At 41.4% G+C, this 19,347-nt stretch overlaps 1 protein-coding gene across 1 annotated transcript in view; it reads left to right on the forward strand.

The window, feature by feature from the left end:
* The window catches only part of igf1ra (insulin-like growth factor 1a receptor), a 108,882-nt gene extending 97,169 nt beyond the window's left edge, over positions 1-11,713 (forward strand). The window contains exons 14-21 of the mRNA XM_031801214.1: positions 89-191; positions 397-467; positions 570-799; positions 1,715-1,819; positions 2,750-2,909; positions 3,157-3,286; positions 4,540-4,674; positions 9,745-11,713. Coding sequence (XP_031657074.1) covers positions 89-191; positions 397-467; positions 570-799; positions 1,715-1,819; positions 2,750-2,909; positions 3,157-3,286; positions 4,540-4,674; positions 9,745-10,279 — 1,469 coding nt within the window. The 3' untranslated portion in view covers positions 10,280-11,713. The remainder of the gene's footprint in view (positions 1-88; positions 192-396; positions 468-569; positions 800-1,714; positions 1,820-2,749; positions 2,910-3,156; positions 3,287-4,539; positions 4,675-9,744) is intronic.
* Positions 11,714-19,347: the final 7,634 nt, after the last annotated feature.

Genomic DNA, 19,347 nt, shown 5'->3' on the forward strand with positions numbered 1-19,347 from the left:
TTCATGCCCAGAAATGATTTCAATGTGAACATCTTCCTTTTCTCACTGGTCAGATTTGAATAGTTGTTCTGTTTTCATCTGGTTGCAGGGGACTATGACAACGCATTCTATCTGGTCATCATCATCCCCATCATCGTGATAATTCTCATCGCCAGCCTCATCACTGTACTCTTCTTTATCAACAAAAAGAGGTAAGAGAAGCTGAATGATCACTAGAACAAATAACAAAACATTTGACTAATGCAATCTTAATCCGTTTAATGATATAATAGTGCTATTGTGATCCTGCCATAGTCAGTTCATAAGATCGTAGGCTTTTCTGCTGAATGAACAATCCCATTTATCTGTTGCCAAATCTGCCTCCCATGGCTCACACAAATGTGTTTGTGTCCACAGGAACAGTGACAGGCTGGGGAATGGTGTCCTCTATGCTTCTGTCAACCCTGAGTACTTCAGTGCTGCTGAGAGTAAGAACCCTCTGAAGACCTACTGTCATTTTAATGATGAGATTTTGTCAATGTCTCCTTAGATGATGGCTGTCTCTGACTGTCCTCTCCTCCTGTGTTCAGTGTATGTTCCAGATGAGTGGGAGGTGGCCAGGGAGAAAATCACCATGCACAAGGAGTTGGGCCAGGGTTCCTTCGGCATGGTGTATGAGGGCCTGGCTAAGGGCGTGGTTAAGGACGAGCCTGAGACCCGCGTGGCCATCAAGACAGTCAACGAGTCAGCCAGCATGAGGGAGAGGATCGAGTTCCTCAATGAGGCCTCTGTCATGAAGGAGTTCAACTGTCACCACGTGGTGAGAGAGTCCAAAACACCAGTTAACATCAGGGATATTGGCTCAGAAACATTTGCTTTTAAATGATAAGGTATTGCCTCAATTTCAAAGGTTAAAAGTTAGAAACAAAGGAAAGAGATCCATCAGCTTGGGAGTTGTAAGTCACCCCTCCTGATGCATAGGGTCAGAGACACCTAGCTGACTGTTGAGGTCAGAGGTCAAATCCAGGGTTCACTACCCAAGGAGATGCAGTATAATTCCAGTATAACCTGAGGCCAGCTATAACTGTGTGACCTGAGACCGTTAAGCTCTATCACAGCCAAATCCTCATTAATTCAGCTAAACGGAAGTGTTAAGGATTTCCCCCTTGGAAAGACTATGTTACAATCTTTTAGCATGTCTGGATGTTTAAAAGTCAAACATTTAATTATTAAGCTCAATTTGAATAATTTAGAGGCAAAGAGGAGATTCTTTTTCTTGCTTTCTTCAAAGCTCCTCAGTAGCTTTAGTTAAGAGAAGCCAGAGTAGTTTCAAAAGCCAGAACATTCCACATCACTTCAGTCAGTTCGATTAATAGCGGCAGGGTAGCCTAGTGGTTAGAGCGTTGGACTAGTAACCGGAAGGTTGTGAGTTCAAACCCCCGAGCTGACAAGGTACAAATCTGTCATTCTGCCCCTGAACAGGCAGTTAACCCACTGTTCCCAGGCCGTCATTGAAAATAAGAAATTGTTCTTAACTGACTTGCCTGGTTAAATAAAGGTAAAATAAAAAAATAAAAAAAATAAAAATAACACTTAGAAATAATGTTTCTTGCCCAATAATAGCACAGAGATAATGTTTATTGCCCAAAAGCTTCATAAGAAATACTACATCAATGAGAATTGTTTGTACTCATTTCTCTGATGCCATATCTGTTCTGTGTTCTAATTGGTGTAGGTGCGTCTGCTGGGCGTGGTCTCTCAGGGCCAGCCCACCTTGGTGATAATGGAGCTGATGACCCGTGGAGACCTGAAGAGCCACCTGCGATCACTCCGGAAAGAGGTACGTACATTACCCCTTCTGCTCTTTCTCACATAGTCTCTCACAGTACTCAAGTCTATGGCCTTGTGCTGAATCTGTCTTGCCTACTACTTACAGAAACTGCATACTGTGTGTACTAATCATACTACATTCTATTTAGAACATACTGTTGTGTAAAAATGTAAACAACAAATATCAGCATACTAGACTCACTCATACTGAGAATGCGTTATCTAATGCTCAATTGCGTTGTTTCGCGCCATTCGTCCATTTTGGTAGAGCGTCTGACCTTATGTCATTATTAGCTGATTATCAGCTGCTGTCAAACACACGTGGATCTGAAAATGCGACTCTCTACCTGTATAATGTGCAGCGAATTATACTAAATGAAAAGCCCAAATGTGTTTGACATTCTGGCATTTAAAGCATACTTATTGTTTTTAATTTCACATACTATAAAACATATTTTCGCATTCCCAGAATGCCTACAATTAATATGACACACGCACACACACACACACAGTCTTGTATACCTAACCTTGTGGGGACACACAATTCAGTTCCATTCAAAATCTTATTTTCCCTAACCCCAACCCTAATTCTAACTCTAACCTTAACCCTAAACCCCCTAGAAATACCATTTGACCTTGTGGGGACTAACAAAATGTCCCCTGTTGGTCAAATTTGTGTTTGTTTACTATCATTGTGGGGACTACTGGTCCCCACAAAAATAGTTAAACACACACACACACACACACACACACACACACACACACGAAAGACATGGAGGGGGAGATATATCCACACCTCTTTCAGTTGGTCTCTCGCATTGTGTGGTGTGCCCTGGACTCCAGGCCAGGCCATGGTTCAGTGCTGCAGACAGGGAGAGGGAGGTTGGAGGGAGAGACTGAATGGCCTGCTTGTGCTCAGGTCTCTGCCTCTCTGCCACAGAACACGTCCAGCCAGGTTCTGCCCCCGCTGAAGAAGATGATCCAGATGGCAGGAGAGATTGCGGACGGCATGGCATACCTCAACGCCAACAAGTTTGTCCACAGAGACCTGGCTGCCAGGAACTGCATGGTGGCGGAGGACTTCACCGTCAAGATCGGAGGTGAGTGCCTCAAAATACAGTAGTACTCATAATCCCCGCTGTAAGTTTAACGCTCAACTCCCTCTGCTGTACTCCAAAGTAAGTATTTTGAGATCACTGAGTGCTTGAGTGGGAGGAATAGATCGTAAATCTAAATGGACAGGAGAAGGAGAGGTGAGGTGATGGATAAGGCCTCATGTGCCTCCTCTTCTCACATTAGTGGGATATTTAGTGGCCATTTAAACCTCTCTTCTCCTCTTCTTCTCAGACTTTGGCATGACGCGAGACATCTACGAGACGGATTACTATCGGAAAGGAGGAAAAGGCCTTCTGCCGGTCCGCTGGATGTCTCCAGAGTCGCTGAAAGATGGCGTGTTCACCACAAATTCTGATGTCTGGTACGAGCTCCCCGCTGTCCTCCCTGACTCTTAGCAGGCCTGCGCAAAACAACAAGTGTACTCTGTATGTGTTCTAGAACATTGCATGCCCTAGCTTGGGAAAAAACAGCAGGTCACTTCACACACACACAGCCCATGTCCTAACCCACTGGGAACAGTCTATTCTGTATTGGTTCAACGTAATTCCATTGAAACGACTTGGAAACAACATTGATTCAACCAGGGTGTGCCCAGTGGGAAGGAAGTTCGGAGGTTATCTGGATGCCATTATAGTTAGTAGATCCAGTAAGTCTTGGCAGTGAAAAATAGTTCTTGTTTAGTCATGTACCTTTGTGCTCTCAGGACCATGGAGTGAGTTTAGAACAGCAGATCAAGGCTCCGCCCAGTTCTCTCTCTGGAATGGGCTGCATTAGAGAAATATAGCTCTTTACTAGCTCCTTAGTTTTTGTTTCTCAATCGAAAGTGTCCCACGGGTCTGTCCCTACAAGCACACTTAAACTCCTCCAGATGTTTTCAAATTATGGGTTAGAGTGCCAACAGAAACCCACCTCCACATCCCACTCCCTATCTTCCTCTTTGAAGTCAGGCAGATGAAAAGGAGCATTGTGGGAACCCATTCTGGGCTCTTATGAGATTTACCAGTAGGTGTCTTTATCTAAAAAAAGTCTCTTAATGTGGTTTTGTCTTTCAACACTCTCCTGTTTCAGCCAATTAGATACAAGTCAGTGTTGTAATAGGCTTTTTTAAAGAGTGTTGAGAGCCGTCTTAGATCCCTAGCCAGTGGCCTTGGAGAGCTAACAAATAATAATTGGCAACGATGCACTCTTTGTTTTCTTGTGTCAAGCTTAGGTTTTGGTTTTCTGTTGCAGTTCCTTAGTGGTCTCTGGGTAGTATACCGTCTCATGTTATTAATGAACAACACATGGAGAAGGCAAGATGACACAAACATTTACATATGGCAGACATAATGCAGTCTATGTCCTTTTTGGATTAATATATGGAACATGAATTTATGAATAAACTTTTCTTCTGTTCTTTGCACCATCTGCTTTATACTGTGAGGGATCATTCTTACTCAACCTTGTACTATGCAGCGCCATCATTGTAAAGAGCTTCCAGAGACTAGTTACATGCCCTGCTGGGCCCTGTGTATGGATGTTTTAGCTTGTATTACCCTGCATGGTTCTACCACAGTTATGCAGCAGCTAATGTGTTGTCTAATAGGCCTGTATCCTCTCGGTTGTCCCCTGCAGGTCGTTTGGGGTGGTGTTATGGGAGATTGCCACCTTGTCTGAGCAGCCGTACCAGGGCATGTCCAACGAGCAGGTGCTGCGTTTCGTCATGGAGGGAGGACTCCTGGACAAGCCTGACAACTGCCCTGACATGCTGTGAGCCCCATTCTCTTTCTCTCAATGTCAATCTCGCTCTTGGGCTGGGTCAGGGGTAGGATCATTTCTCAATGACACTATTAGCCACTCCTTCAAGATGCTATGTTTTTCCTACTTCCTGTTCCACTGGTATGCTTATTCTTTAGGTGCATTTTCAGATATTATTGTCCTTTAGTACCAGCTCACTGTCTGGTATTGTTTCCTAGCTAAATCTAAAGATTTACAGCACCATCTTGCGAATATTGCCTCTGCTGCTTCTATTTAGAGTTGAGGGGCCAAATGTGCATACTATATCATGAGATCTGTATGCCAGGGGGGAGCTAAGCGAAGGCCTGACTGGTGACATTTACGTCACGGTTTAAATGAAGCTCAGTGACATCATGGCCCCCATGCTCAGCTGGCGGGACAGGAGCTCCCGCCTCAGCAGTAAGCCGAGGCCCATAGAAGGGATGCCACGGCCCGTGTGTGAAATATTTCCCTCATTCCCCATTAGTGAGGGTACAAGGCAACAGATCAGTGTCTGCTCATCAGCCCTATCCTGTAATAGAGAGAGCGAGAGAGACATACAGACAGAGCCTGAATTTCTAGGCTCATTAAGAAATGTCTGTCTGGAAAGTGGGAGAAAACAGCCTCCTTAGCTGTCAGGTGGCTCTTCTGCATATATGCATTTCTCCTCTGCCTCTGATCTCAATGTGAAGGCATTCCCTTTTTTTCCTCCACTCTCCATGGCTGACCTCACCTTACATAGAGGGGTGAGAGAGGGGCAAGTGTTATGCAGACACAAACCTCAGGTTTCTATGGCAGCCTCACAGTGGTGTCCTGATTGTAGGAGCTTGTGGGTTGTGTTACGCAGGGGCGGGAGGGTGAGGGTTAGGGGGATGGTTTATATGGGAAAAGCTGCTGGTCACTTCTACTGTAGTGAGTTAGTGAAGAGTTACATTATAGAGGCCTCTAGAGCCAGTAGGGTTGCAGAGGTGAACACTGCTGTAATCAGAGTCTGGGGAGAGAGGGGTATTTGGTATTTTATTAGGATCCCCATTAGCTGTTGAAAAAGCAGCAGCTACTCTTCCTGGGGTCCACACAAAACATGAAACATGACATAATACAGAACATTAATAGACAAGAACAGCTCAAGGACAGAACCACATTAATACATGTTTTTTGTTAATAAAATAGAAAAGGCACACGTAGCCTACATATCAATACACACACACAAACTATCTAGGTCAAATAGGGGAGAGGCGTTGTGCCGTGAGGTGTTGCTTTATCTGTTTTTTTAAACCAGGTTTGCTGTTCACTTCCATGAGATAGTTCCATGCAGTAATGGCTCTATATATAATAGTGTACGCTTTCATGAATTTGTTCTGGATTTGGGGACTGTGAAAAGACCCCTGGTGGCATGTCTGGTGGGGTAAGTGTGTGTGTGTCAGAGCTGTGTGTAAGTTGACCATGCAAACAATCGGGGAGTTTCAACACATTGTTTCCTATAAAAAGAAGTGAAGCAGTCAGTCTTGTTTCTTTTAAAAAAGAAGTGATGCAGTCAGTCTTGTTTCTTTTAAAAAGAAGTGAAGCAGTCAGTCTTGTTTCTTTTAAAAAGAAGTGAAGCAGTCAGTCTTGTTTCTTTTAAAAAGAAGTGATGCAGTCAGTCTATCCTCAACTCTTTACCAAGAGAGACTGGCATGGATAGTATTTATATTGGCCCTCTAATTACAATGAAGAGCAAGACGTACTGCTCTGTTCTGGTCCAGGTGCAGCTTAAATAGGTCTTTCTTTGCAGCACTCAACCAAATGAATGGACAATAATCAAGATAAGACAAAACTAGAGCCTGCAGGACTTGCTTTTTGGAGTGTGGTGTAAAAAAAGTAGAGCATCTCTTTATTACGGACAGACCTCTCCCCATCTTTACAACCAATGAATCTATATGTTTTGACCATGACAGTTTACAATGCAAGTTAACGCCAAGTAATTTAGTCTCCTCAACTTGTTCAACAGCCACAGCATTCATTAGCAGATTCAGCTGAGGTCTAGAACTTAGGGAATGATTTGTACCAAATACAATGCTCTTAGTTTTAGAGATGTTCAGGACAAGTTTATTACTGGCCACCTATTCCAAAACCCTCTTTGAGTGTTTCAGTGACTTCATTAAGCTGTGGTTGCTGATGCGTATATAGTTGAAATCATGCCAGTGGCAGGTCATTGGTAAAAATAGGAAAGAGTAGAGGGCCTAGAGAGCTGCCCAGCGGTACATCACACTTTACATGTTTGACATTAGAGAAGCTTCCATTAAAGAAGTTCTATTTGATAGTTAGCTCTGAATCCACGATATGGCAGAGGTTGAAAAGCCACACCTTTTTTCAACAACAGGTTATGGTCAATAATATCAAAGGCTGCACTGAAATCTAACAGTACAGCTCCCACAATCTTCTTCTTATCAATTCATTTAAACTAAATCAGTCATTTGTGTTCGTGCAGCACATGTTGAGTGCCCTTCTCTATAAGCATGCTGAAAGTCTGTTGTTAATTTGTTTACAGAGAAAAGCATTGAATTTGGTCAAATACATTTTTCCAACAGTTTGCTAAGAGCTGGCAGCAAGCTTATAGGTCTGCTGTTAGAACCAGTGAAGGCCTCTTTACCACTATTGGGTAGCGGAATTATTTTGGCTTCCCTCCAGGCCTGAGGACAAAGACTTTCCTCTAGGCTCAGATTAAAGATATGACAGATAGGAGTGGCTATAGAGTCAGCTACCATCCTCAGTAGCTTTCCATCTAAATTGTCGCTTCCAGGAGGTTTGTCATCATTGATCGATAACAATAATTGTTCCACCTCACCCAGACTAACTTTACAAAATTCTAATTTGCAATGCTATTCTTTAATTATGTTTTTTTTTTATGCATGAATATGATGGCTCACTTTTCGTTGTTGGCATTTCCTGCCTAAGTTTGCCACTTTGCCAATAAAGTAATCATAAAAATGATTGGCAACATCAATGACAGAGAAGACAAGGAGAACATAATAGAGAAAGGGATGAGTCATATTTGAAAGGTTTTACCACGTGTATCATATCCTTAATTAGTTAGGAAATTCTGATTTTCAAAGGGCTTACTTTCCCTCAAAGCTGAATTATGGGCATGAGTGACAAATGAAATATTTATACTAGATAGACATTTTTGATATATCTGAACTATTGTTCTATGGTAAAGGATGACTACACATTTGATCCAATGTTAGGGAGCTGCATGAAAAGATATGGTTTTCTGAGTGGTGATATTGGGGAACATGTTAATGGTCTACAGCTGAAGATTCCTGTTTACGTTAATGGTCTGGCATAGCATAGGTTGCTCTCTCTAGCTCTACTCTGGCCAGCTTTGGTTTGGTTATTTATAATGTTGTGAACAATGCAACGTTTACATACCATGATGTGAGTGAAATCTGCTAAAAGGTCCTGGAATGTGTTTGTGTGTGATGAGGAGCTGAGTGCTGACAAGCAGAGAGGATATACTGCAGCGTATTCACATCAACGAGTGTTACACACAGCGACAGATGGCTCAGGAAGAATTTGCAGCAGGCCAACGCCAAGCAGACAGGTTACTCTGGAGCGTGGGCTCAGCTCCAAGCATTACAGACATTTTCATGGGAGGTCTTGGAGTCTGGGTTTAGTTTAGCCATCTGAAAGACAACTTTAAAAGACTAACTGAGAGGGTGAAAAACAACCCATGGCTGGTTAAAACATAGTTTGAAGTTAAGTGTCTGCTTAACTACCCAGAATGCTTTGGTGCAGAGAGGCTAGAATACCCAGCTGTACAGGCTGTTGTGAGATCAGACAGAGAGAGGTGGCTGCTGGGAGATAGAGGGAGATGACTGAGGTGTTTATGAAGGTATTCTGAGGCTTTAGAAGGTATTCTTAGCTTGTTTGTGTATAATTTAAGATGTGGTGTGTGGGGGAGCACCGCACCCAACTGTAATGATTCTCCTTTTATTATGTTGTTTTGACGTTTTCTGTGTTCTTTCGCTGGCCTTTCACAGTATGTTCATTTATGATTTACTGTCTACACTATATATACAAAAGTATGTGGACATGCCTTCAAATTAGTGGATTCGCAATGCAAAGCGTCTGCTGGAGTGGTGTAAAGTTTGCCGCCATTGGTCTCTGAAGCAGTGGAAATGCCTTTTCTGCAGTGATGAATTACTCTTCACAATCTGGCAGTCCGACGAACAGTCTTTGTTTGGCGGATGCCAGTGTAACGGATGTGAAATAGCTAGCTAGTTAGCGGTGGTGCGCGCTAAATAGCGTTTCAATCGGTGACGTCACTTGCTCTGAGACCTTGAAGTAGTGGTTCCCCTTGCTCTGAAAGGGCCGTGGCTTTTGTGGAGCGATGGGTAACGATGCTTCGTTGGTGACTGTTGTTGATGTGTGCAGAGGGTCCCTGGTTCGTGCCCGGGTATGGGCGAGGGGACGGTCTAAAGTTATACTGTTACACCAGGAGAATGTTACCTGCCCGAATGCATAGTGCCAACAGTAAGGTTTGGTGGAAGAGGAATAATGGTGTGTGGTTGTTTTTCATGGTTTGGGCTAGGCCCCTTAGTTCCAGTGAAGGGAAATCTTAACGCTACAGCATACAATGACATTCTAGACAATTTTGTGCTTCCAACTGTGTGGTCACGGTTTGGGGAAGTCCCTTTCTTATTCCAGCATGACAATGCCCCCATGCACAAAGCGAGATCCATACAGACATGGTTTGTTGAGATCGGTGTGGAAGAACTTGACTGTCATGCACAGAGCCTTGACCTCAACTCCATCAAACACCTTTGGGATGCAGGTGTCCACATACTTTTGGACATATAGTGTAGTTGTGACACATTCTACAGTATATTATGATGGTACATTCAAACTGAGATACTATGTATAGTTTGCAGTGGTTGTTTGTATAGAAAGTTCTGGAAGTTCTTTGGTTCAGTGAGTATCAGAAACATTTTCATGGGCTCTATAATATTGGTGTACTCTGCCATCTTCTGGTGAGAAGTTGTAATGATATATGTATAATTGAGAGTGTCTGTGTGTTGCCCTTAGGTTTGAACTGATGCGGATGTGCTGGCAGTACAACCCCAAGATGCGTCCCTCCTTCCTGGAGATCATCAACAGCCTCAAGGAGGAGCTGGAGCCTCCGTTCAGTGAGATGAGTTTCTTCTTCAGCAAGGAGAACAAGCCCCCGGACACTGAGGAGCTGGACATGGAGGTGGAGAACATGGAGAATGTGCCACTGGACCCTGCACCCAGCAGACCCCCCACTGCCGCCCCTCAGCCCTCCCAGGGACCTATGGGGGCCACACGGGGCTCAGCGCCCCCTCCTCCCCAGCAGTTATCTCCAATACAAGGCCCTTCTAGTACCCTGATGGGACCTGGCTCCCCCTCCACCTCAGTCCCTGCTGCCTCTGCCTCAGCCTCGCCAAGCCTGGCTTTGGACAAGCATTCAGCACAGGTATCGGCCAACGGGCCAGTGGTAGTGCTACGGCCCAACTTTGAGGACACGCAGAACTACGCTCACATGAACGGGGGGCGCAAGAACGAGCGGGCGCTGCCACTGCCCCAGTCTTCAGCCTGCTGATCCCTAGCCCCCCTCCTCTCCCCTCAGCCAGATCACCCCTCTCCGCCTCCTCTTCTCAGACAGGGTAACATAAACTTCTCCTCCGCTTTAGTTCTAATGGGGGGATGGATGAGTGAATAACTGACAGACATTATACTACTCTACTGCAGTAGGAGTCTTTTCTTTAAAGAATTAAATATTAACAAGATGTATGATTGAATCCCGAGACTGAGAAACAGTACAGAAACCTGTTAAAGCATTTGGAGCATGGTGGCTCAAACAGAACTACAACACTGGGGAGCTCTGGTGTTTCCTTCTTGTAGAGTATTTGTTACTTTTTTTTTATCCTTAAAGAAAGACAAAAATACAGACTTATTAATATTCCCTGACTGACAGGTATTGTAAGTGAGAGACAATAACTTATTTTAAGCATATCTGCCAGCAGATCCGACAGAAGAGCACTTTTTGATGATCTCAGAGAGAAGGTTGTATATATCTGATTGTGTATTTCTATACAAACACATGATTCTCTTGACAGTAAGATAGAGCTCCTCTTCCACACTTCTTTCCATCAATATACTTCTCCTCCCATATTTCAGACATTGATTTATTCTGGACTAGGCTCATTGGTTTTCCTGTCAATATTCCGGGGTAGGAGGGAATGTTTTCAGGAGTGGGTAGATTGAGGAGGGGCTATTGTAAATCTGCCATATGTTTTGCCAAATCAAACTTAGCAATTTTCTCCCTCCTGCTCTTCATTTCTCTCTTTGATTGGACATGGAGAGAAACACAATCAAGCATCCTAAAACTCCCACATTGCTGGGTTTTTTTCTGTTTCTACTTCACAATTACAATCAAATTGTAAAAGGAATTTGCCTGTTTTCTTTTCTGGGGTTTTTCGGGTTCACATCAGAGCCCTTATTTGGAGTCCTATTTTATTGTATGTGTCATCTGAGAGATGAAAACACCAACATCACCAACAGAGACATTGAACAAAAAGGACTTGGCGCCAAAAATACAACACATACAGAGACAAACCTGAAGTGGAAGGTATTGGATCAGTTCTGATACAAGGAGAACTAAAGGACTTAACAGAACTCCATGTTGTGAGCATACATAAGTCTGCTAAAGGCATTGTACACAACAGGTATTTTTTAGACTAGTCATTAGTCTCTCTGTACAATTCAAACATTTATATAAAGGTCTTACAGTTGTATGTTAGACCTTAGGATCATTGTCACACACACATCATTGGTTTGTCACTTTTATAACTTTTATACGGTTCAGATGTTCTCTTCTATGTCTGTACAGAATAAAGCTGCTATTTTTTTCTTTTTCTTTTTTGGATGTTATATATATAAAGAAATCCTTCAGGTTGACTATTTTATGATCTCCACTACAGTCCATTTCTTATGCTTCATACTTCTAGCAAAAAAAAAATATTTAAAAAAAAAAGACCTTTCTCTCTTCTTTACCCCAGAACAGGTTGTCTGTATCACAACATATTGTCCATTGCCTTTTATTTTTTTATGAACATGTTTTTCTTTGCATTATTTTTTTGTAGATTTCTATATAATTATCATTATTATTATTATTATTATTTCGAATGGACACCGTAGCTCTGTGTGCGAGTGTGTACATTTGGCACCCTTTTTGTACCAGTTGTCTAGTACCTAGTTATTGCCCCCTAGGTGCAACTTAATCTCAGGTCGAAGTACATGTTTTGCTTTCTCCATACATTCTCATTACTGTCCTCTGCTTGTTTCACCTCTCTGTTGAGTCCAATAGTGCCCTCTCCCCTCCCCTCCAGCCCCACACTGAAATGTGCAGTACACCTGCCTCCCCCAGTGCCTCCTTTTGAAGTCAGGATTAGTTGCACAGGATCTTCTTTTTTCTACTGGATCTGGTGTTTTAACCCATTCATTTTCCTGCCTCTCAATTGATAGGGCTAATTGGGTTGTCTTGTTTGCCTTAATGATACCAACCACTCGCCATCCTCTCAAATAATGCTCATCCATAATCAAAGTTCTCTGTTTGTGTCTTAGATTTCAAGTGCAGCATTAGTGCTTATTCTCCTTTATCATTAATTTCATTTGTGTTGTCATACTCATTCTCTTACGATCAAAGTGAAAACAGTTTCTATTGTTTGTCTCCTTAAACATGGCACCTGTACACCAAATAAGGATGGGTTAAAGTCCAGGGAAGTGGTCACATTTCAATGTCATGAATTGAATAGGTCTTACTGGGGGTGTCAGTATGAAAAGTGTTTTTGAAGGATTTCTCCTCATCTTTTGAAAAAGTTTCCAGCTTTGAAGTTATTCTCTGTAGGATTGTTATTTATTTTTTTATTTTCCTTTTGTGATATCAGTTTAAATCACTGTATAAATGCCCCTTCATTCATTATAAAGTTGGATTTTTGATATGTACTTTCTTTGGTGTCATGGCTGGGGGACTTTTTTCCCCCCTTCCCTTCAAGTATATATCTACCTCACTCTTTTTAAGTGTGTATGAAAAGAAAAGTACGTCTCACCTTTTCTCATTACTCTGTATAAGGTTATAACATGATTAACAAAACACACCACACCCAAACCCGGTTGGTGTGGAGATGGGATGGCGCTAGGGTGGCTCTAATTATATCTGGTGCCATGCTTAAAAAGTTCTGTATCAACTACATGTCAAATCAAATTTGATTTGTCCCGAATACAACCTTAGCATGAAAATGCTTACTTACAAGCCCTTAACCAACAATGCAGTTCAAGAAATATAGTTAAGAAAATAATTGCTGAATAAACTAATGTTTTAAAAAATCTAATCAAAAAGTAATACAAGAAAATGACATAACAATAAGGAGGATATATACAGGAGGTACCGAGTCAATGTGAGGGGGTACAGGTTAGTCGAGGTCATTTGTAAAGTGACTATGCATAGATAATAAACAGCGAGTAGCAACAGTGGGGTCAATGTAAATAGTCTGGGTGGCCATTTGATTAATTGTTCAGCAGTCTTATGGCTTGGGGGTAGAGGCCTTTTGGTCCTAGACTTGGCGCTCTGGTACCGCTTGCCATGTCTGACTTGGGTGACTGAAGTCTCTGACAATTTTTTGGGGCCTTCCTCTGGCACCGCCTAGTATATAGGTCCTGGATGTCAGGAAGCTTGGCCCCGGTGATGTACTGAGCCGTACGCACTACCCTCTGTAGCGCCTTATGGTCAGATGCCGAGCAGTTGCCATACCAGGCGGTGATGCTCTCGATGGTGCAGCTGTAGAACTTTTTGAGGATCTGGGGACCCATGCCAAATCTTTTCAGTCTCCTGAGGGGGAAAAGGTGTTGTTGTGCCCTCTTAAAATGTTGTGCTGGTCCAAAGATTTTAAATGGAAAACAAAGTATGTTTGTAGTTAAGCTGAAAGTATGAGGAATATAATGTATGTGGTACAGGTTATATTATGGCTTTGATTTAATAAAAGAGGTTGACTGGCATGTACTGTATTGCACAGGAAATGGCTCTATTCCCACCCTCATGGTTCGAGCACTAACATGCTAACCGGGTTACCTAATAATGCTAACTTAGAACAACATTAAATTACTATTGTGATGGGAAGCATTTATCGAAGGCTACATGAGGTACACTATGTATTGGTAGAGAGCATGACACAGCCACCTCAGACATCCCATCTCCACTCCTCTGCAAATGATTTCACAACTAGAAATCCTCTGATCATACAGCTGGTAAGAAGGGTGAAGCTGAATGGTATCTTCTTCTTTTTCTATTGTATCATGTATTTAGGTCCATTTTAAGCAAATCAATACATTGCAGTTAAGCAACATGTGGGTAAAGAAAAATGGGAACATTGCATTTATCATCTTTGATCGTTTAAGACATTTTGCAATGTAATATATATTGGGAAACCAGGTAGATCAGAGGATGTTTGGCTTTAGCCTGAATTCTGGACATCTAAACCACTACTGACATTGAAACAACTCCAATAGAATGTTTGCCAACACTGGCTTCTGGTTTCAGCTTAAACGTTTCTTCATGTAAAAATGTTAATTGATAATATCCTGTGTACGGTGATGTAAAGTATGGATTTCCCCTGAAGTATAAATGACGGCACTTATTTATTTGAAACCCTCCTAGTGAAGACAACATACTCATATACTCCTAGACTCAACTGCCCCACAAGTCCTCAAAGTTAGTGCTACAACAACAAACAGAGCTTTGTCGTTTATGTTGCTGGGAGCAGTTGAGTGTAGAAATCACCAGCATTAGAGAAATACTAGGTCAATATGGAGTAATTGTGTTATATGAAGGCATATGGTTAGGACACCACACACTCTGTCCTGGGAGGGATGTCTCAAAGCAGACTAACTGTATAAAAAACATCTACAGCCATCTGCTGCTGCTCCACCTCCTCGTGCATCTGTCAGACAGGACACTGTTGTTTCCTCTGTTCTCCTTCATCATCTAATCTCTCCATCCTATCCACCTGCCCCTAATGACTGACTTTTCTAAATAACTCCTACAAAGCTCCCACATTCAAATAATGCAGTTATCTTTTTTCTTTGTACCCTGTTAAGATTTTTGAAACCATTCCAATTGGCTTGGAATAGATTTATCAGATTTTTCTACTGTCCCTTCATCGTAATCTTCTTCATCGTCATCCTCATTGTGATTATTCGTAAGACTGCATCCTCTTTCTCTATTCTACTGCTGCTGATAATAACACTGCTTCAAAGACTGTCTCAATCCGTGGGTGTAAATCCTCTAAGACTGTGCCAATATCAATGGAAGTGTGGTTGAGATGGCGGCGTTGGATTTAGACCTCAAATTCTCATTAGATGTATTTTTCAATAGATTAAGGGTCATTGAAAGGGGAAGATCCAATTTTGTCGAGCAAAAGTCAAGTGGAGCTGAGGGCATATTAGAGTTTATACTAGTTGCGGAACAATATTTAATTTTTTCGGTCGTGGGATGGAGAAAGGTTTTTGGGTCACAGTTCAACATAGCCTGGAAGGCTAAAGTGTTCTACAGTATATTCTGAAGTTATTATTTTTGAGGAAGAAAACCATTGGGTGGGAAATGAGTACAGCAAAAAAGACTTGGTTGGATGAATGGCACATTTCCAGGAACAAATGGCTTTATACTGTATATATGCTACCAGATTTTAAAGAAAGAATCTAGGTCACCTTTTTAATGCTAGAATCCTTAGTTGAAACAAAAACAAAAACAAAATATTCAACCCAACTCTTTTTTTGGTAAAAGCTGAGGGATGGGCCTGGAGAAATGTTACCACTCTCAAATATATAGACAGAGCTATGGATGCAAGAACTGACCATCCATGATATCAAAATGTAAATGTTAACCATATTTTGAAGCTACAGTATACAGTGTTTGTTTACATTGATGTTGTTTACAAACATTGGAGCAAAAAAAAAGGTTATATTTGGGGTTCTGATCGGGTATGACAGTGGAATTAAGCACCTGAGGTATTTAAAAGTTATATTCTTCAAGAATCAATGGGTATATATCAATAATTCATAAGTCCAAAAATGTATGTAGCAACTAATGATTCTAGCTTTAACAAGAGCCTTGCGCTTCTGTTGTTGAGTACAGTATAATGGATGGGAGTGTTTCACAATTAGATTTAGTGTTTCAAGTGTTGGTGTCTGTAATGATAAAAGATACAGATAAGTGACATTTATTTCTTCTTATTTTCAGTTATCAAAATGGGTTAAAGGGTTGTCCTGTTGTGAAGTGAATATCTGTTTTTATGGAATGCTGCCAGAGTTGTTTAGTTACCAGAAGGTTACAGACCTATTATACCCATAACTCAACCAAACACATGGACATAAATAGTACAGGCATGTCCAGTAGATTACGGGTAGTCATGGCAGAGAGTAAATTACATGACTAGAGTTTTAAGAAGAGTTGTTTACAGTAGATAAATAGTTGCTTTTTGCATTGCCAGTTTGCATGGAGATAAATGGAGATCAAATTGACTGAAAAGGTTGCATTTCAATTCTCATTCATATTCATGTAATTGTATTTTCTTCCGAATGTTTTATATGTAAACTTCAGGTTTATATGAGATGCATCAGTGCAATCAAATCGCAATAATGAGCTTGAGGTTTATCAGTATAATTTTTCAGGCACTGTTGTTCTGCTTAGCATTCTGACAACTTCAAAATGGGCCTTGATCTACTGAGAATATTTTACTTGTTTTTTATTTTCTTTACATTCACAAAATCTGAATCGCTGTGTCATTTCATTGATTGGCAAATAGATTAGGTTAAACAGCTTGGCTAGACTGTCTTCTTGCAAGTTCTGTATCTGAGGCCTCCTGTTTTTTTCATGAGTATAGTTGAGCTGGTGTATTTCTGACATGCCATTCTCTTAATGTGTATCTATGAGAATGTCTTGTATTTTCTTTTTTTCTTAAATTTGGAATAAAAAAGTGAATGGGAAAGATGACTTGTTGTGATGACTTATTACTTATGAATTATAAATTATCCACATCTCAACATACCTGACTTTATAATTGTATATTTAGCAGAATGACTTTCTGTTGATCAAATCAAAAATCAAATCAAATTGTATTAGTCACATACTCCAAATACAACAGGTGTAGTAGACCTTACAGTGAAATGCTTACTTACAAGTCCTTAACTAACAATTGTTTAAGAAGTTAAGAAAAAAAAGTGTTAAGTAAGAATAAAAGTAACAAAAAAATTTAACAGCAGCAGTAAAATAGCAAGTGAAACTATATACTGACACAGTATGAATAGTAACAAAAACAGGGCCATCATCTAACACACCTGAGTAGATGACATCCAGACCCATCCTTGGAGAGGGACTTCATGTCTATGATGGAGTTCAGTCTATCTCGTCTTCCTTCAATGCAGCAATGGTTGACAGGACAGAAGCCACACACATCTCTGTAGCCATTGTTCTTCCCTGTCTGCTCCAGAGAGATACCCCTAGAACCCAGGGCTATACCAAGATGTATGGCAAACTTTGAAGCAAGCCAACAAAAATTTGACTGTTCAGGTTTGGGTATTAAAATCTCGTTTTTGAGGTTACAAGTGTTGTGAGTGTTCTTTCTGAGTGTTGATTCTAGTGGGGTTAACACCGATAGGATTGAAATTGAAGCTACCGCCTCCCGGGTGGCGCAGTGGTTGCGCCAGCTGTGCCACCAGAGACTCTGGGTTCGCGCCCAGGCTCTTTCGTAACCGAACGCATTGACGGTGAGGTCGGTGGGACGACGCACAATTGGCCTAGCATTGTCCAGGTTAGGGAGGGTTTGGCCGGTAGGGAAATCCTTGTCTCATCACGCACCAGCGACTCCTGTGGCGGGCCGGTCACAGTGCGCGCTAACCAAGGTTGCCAGGGGCACGGTGTTTCCTCTGACACATTGGTGCGGCTGGCTTCCGGGTTGGACGGCTTGTTTGGGTTGTGTATCGGAGAACGCATGACATTCAACCTTCGTCTCTCCCGAGCCCGTACGGGAGTTGTAGCGATGAGACAAGATAGTAGCTACTAAAACAATTGGATACCACGAAAAAGGGGTCAAATTAAAAAAAAGAAATTGAAGCTACCTGCAGTGAATAAATTAAGTGTTATTTGAATCACAGTGGAATCAACATTGCTTGATGTTGTTGTCACTTGACTATGTTTAGTTAATTTATATATGGGAGGGACTCCATTATATTTCCCAGCATGCTTTGTTGCAGGTTGATTTTTAGAAAAGTATGCTTTAACATGCACATTGATTGATTAATTGATCTAAGAGAAATAACTTACATTTTTCTAAACTAATCCAATATGTAAGTGGGGACTTATTGCACATGTTACTGAGATGATTGTTCTAGTTTAGATGCATTCTGAATGTAGATTATGGGTGATGAAAGGTTCAAGTTGTTGACTATATGGCTGGATTCCAATAGGAATGACAAATTACTTCACATCCAGCATATTGTGACTCGCGGGTCTGATATGGCCCATGAGCCAGAATTTTCAGACCACCATGTTGGGGGAAAAGTTGGCCACAATTAAATGCCTTATATAATGTATGATAATGAAGGGTTTACTTAACATTTACTTAAGCCGTCACTTAGTGAAGGCTAGAGGACTGAAAATGAATTAATGAAACATTCATGTGTCTGTCAGTAACAAACACAGTCATAGGTAGGCAGCTCTAACGTTCATTAGAAAGGCACCCTGGCAAATATGTAAATAAGGCTTTACACCCTAAAACAATACTGTAACACTACATATGTTATTCCCTAACACAGAAAATGTAACAACATCAGCTCTAATAAAGTGTTAATTTAAGTCGGAATTTGTAACATACACTGTGTTGGGGACTCAACACTCTGGGGGTGTTCTTTATCACCACTTTGAAAAATGTTTAACGCTATTTCAGTGGGTCTCATATAATTTCTAAGAAAGTGTTCGATTTAACACCGTGGGTCTTACAATTCTGATCTAACGTGCTGTGTAGGAGCTACCTACCAACATGGAATTACTAAATAATACCAAAAAGCTCCCAACCCTGATCAAAATAAAACAAAACTGTCGTCCAAAGGTGAACACCAGAGAGCTCCGTTCCAGTAGCGAAACAATAGCATACAAAGCAGACGCCTAAACTTGTTCAGCTGTCAATTAAACATACAATAGACTAATATAACTTCGAAATAAAACTTGTAAAAGTAACCAATACACCAACCAGTTATTACCAAGGCGACTTCGTCCATTTTGCGCAACTGATCCAATCCATTTTACCCACGCGCATTCTGTACATTCAGGAAATAGAATCTCTACCTATGGATTACATGTATGTCTATAAAGAGATGAATCAATAATTGTTTAATGAAAGCCAAATTAAAAACAATTATTTGCGTGATATAGGCTATTATCTATGTTAGAACCGCGCCCCGTTGCATTGTCAATGTCTCTCCACTTGGGAGCGCTGTAGCCCACCATTGTGAAAGCTAAGGAGATTTCTAACCAACTAACATCTGCCAGGATAACCGGACGTTAGAACACATAATTAAGCCCCCGCCCACCTTCTGCACTTGACAAGTCAAGCCCTC

The sequence above is a fragment of the Oncorhynchus kisutch genome, linkage group LG22 (assembly GCF_002021735.2).
Source record: "Oncorhynchus kisutch isolate 150728-3 linkage group LG22, Okis_V2, whole genome shotgun sequence".
In the NCBI taxonomy this organism is placed as follows: Eukaryota; Metazoa; Chordata; class Actinopteri; order Salmoniformes; family Salmonidae; genus Oncorhynchus; species Oncorhynchus kisutch.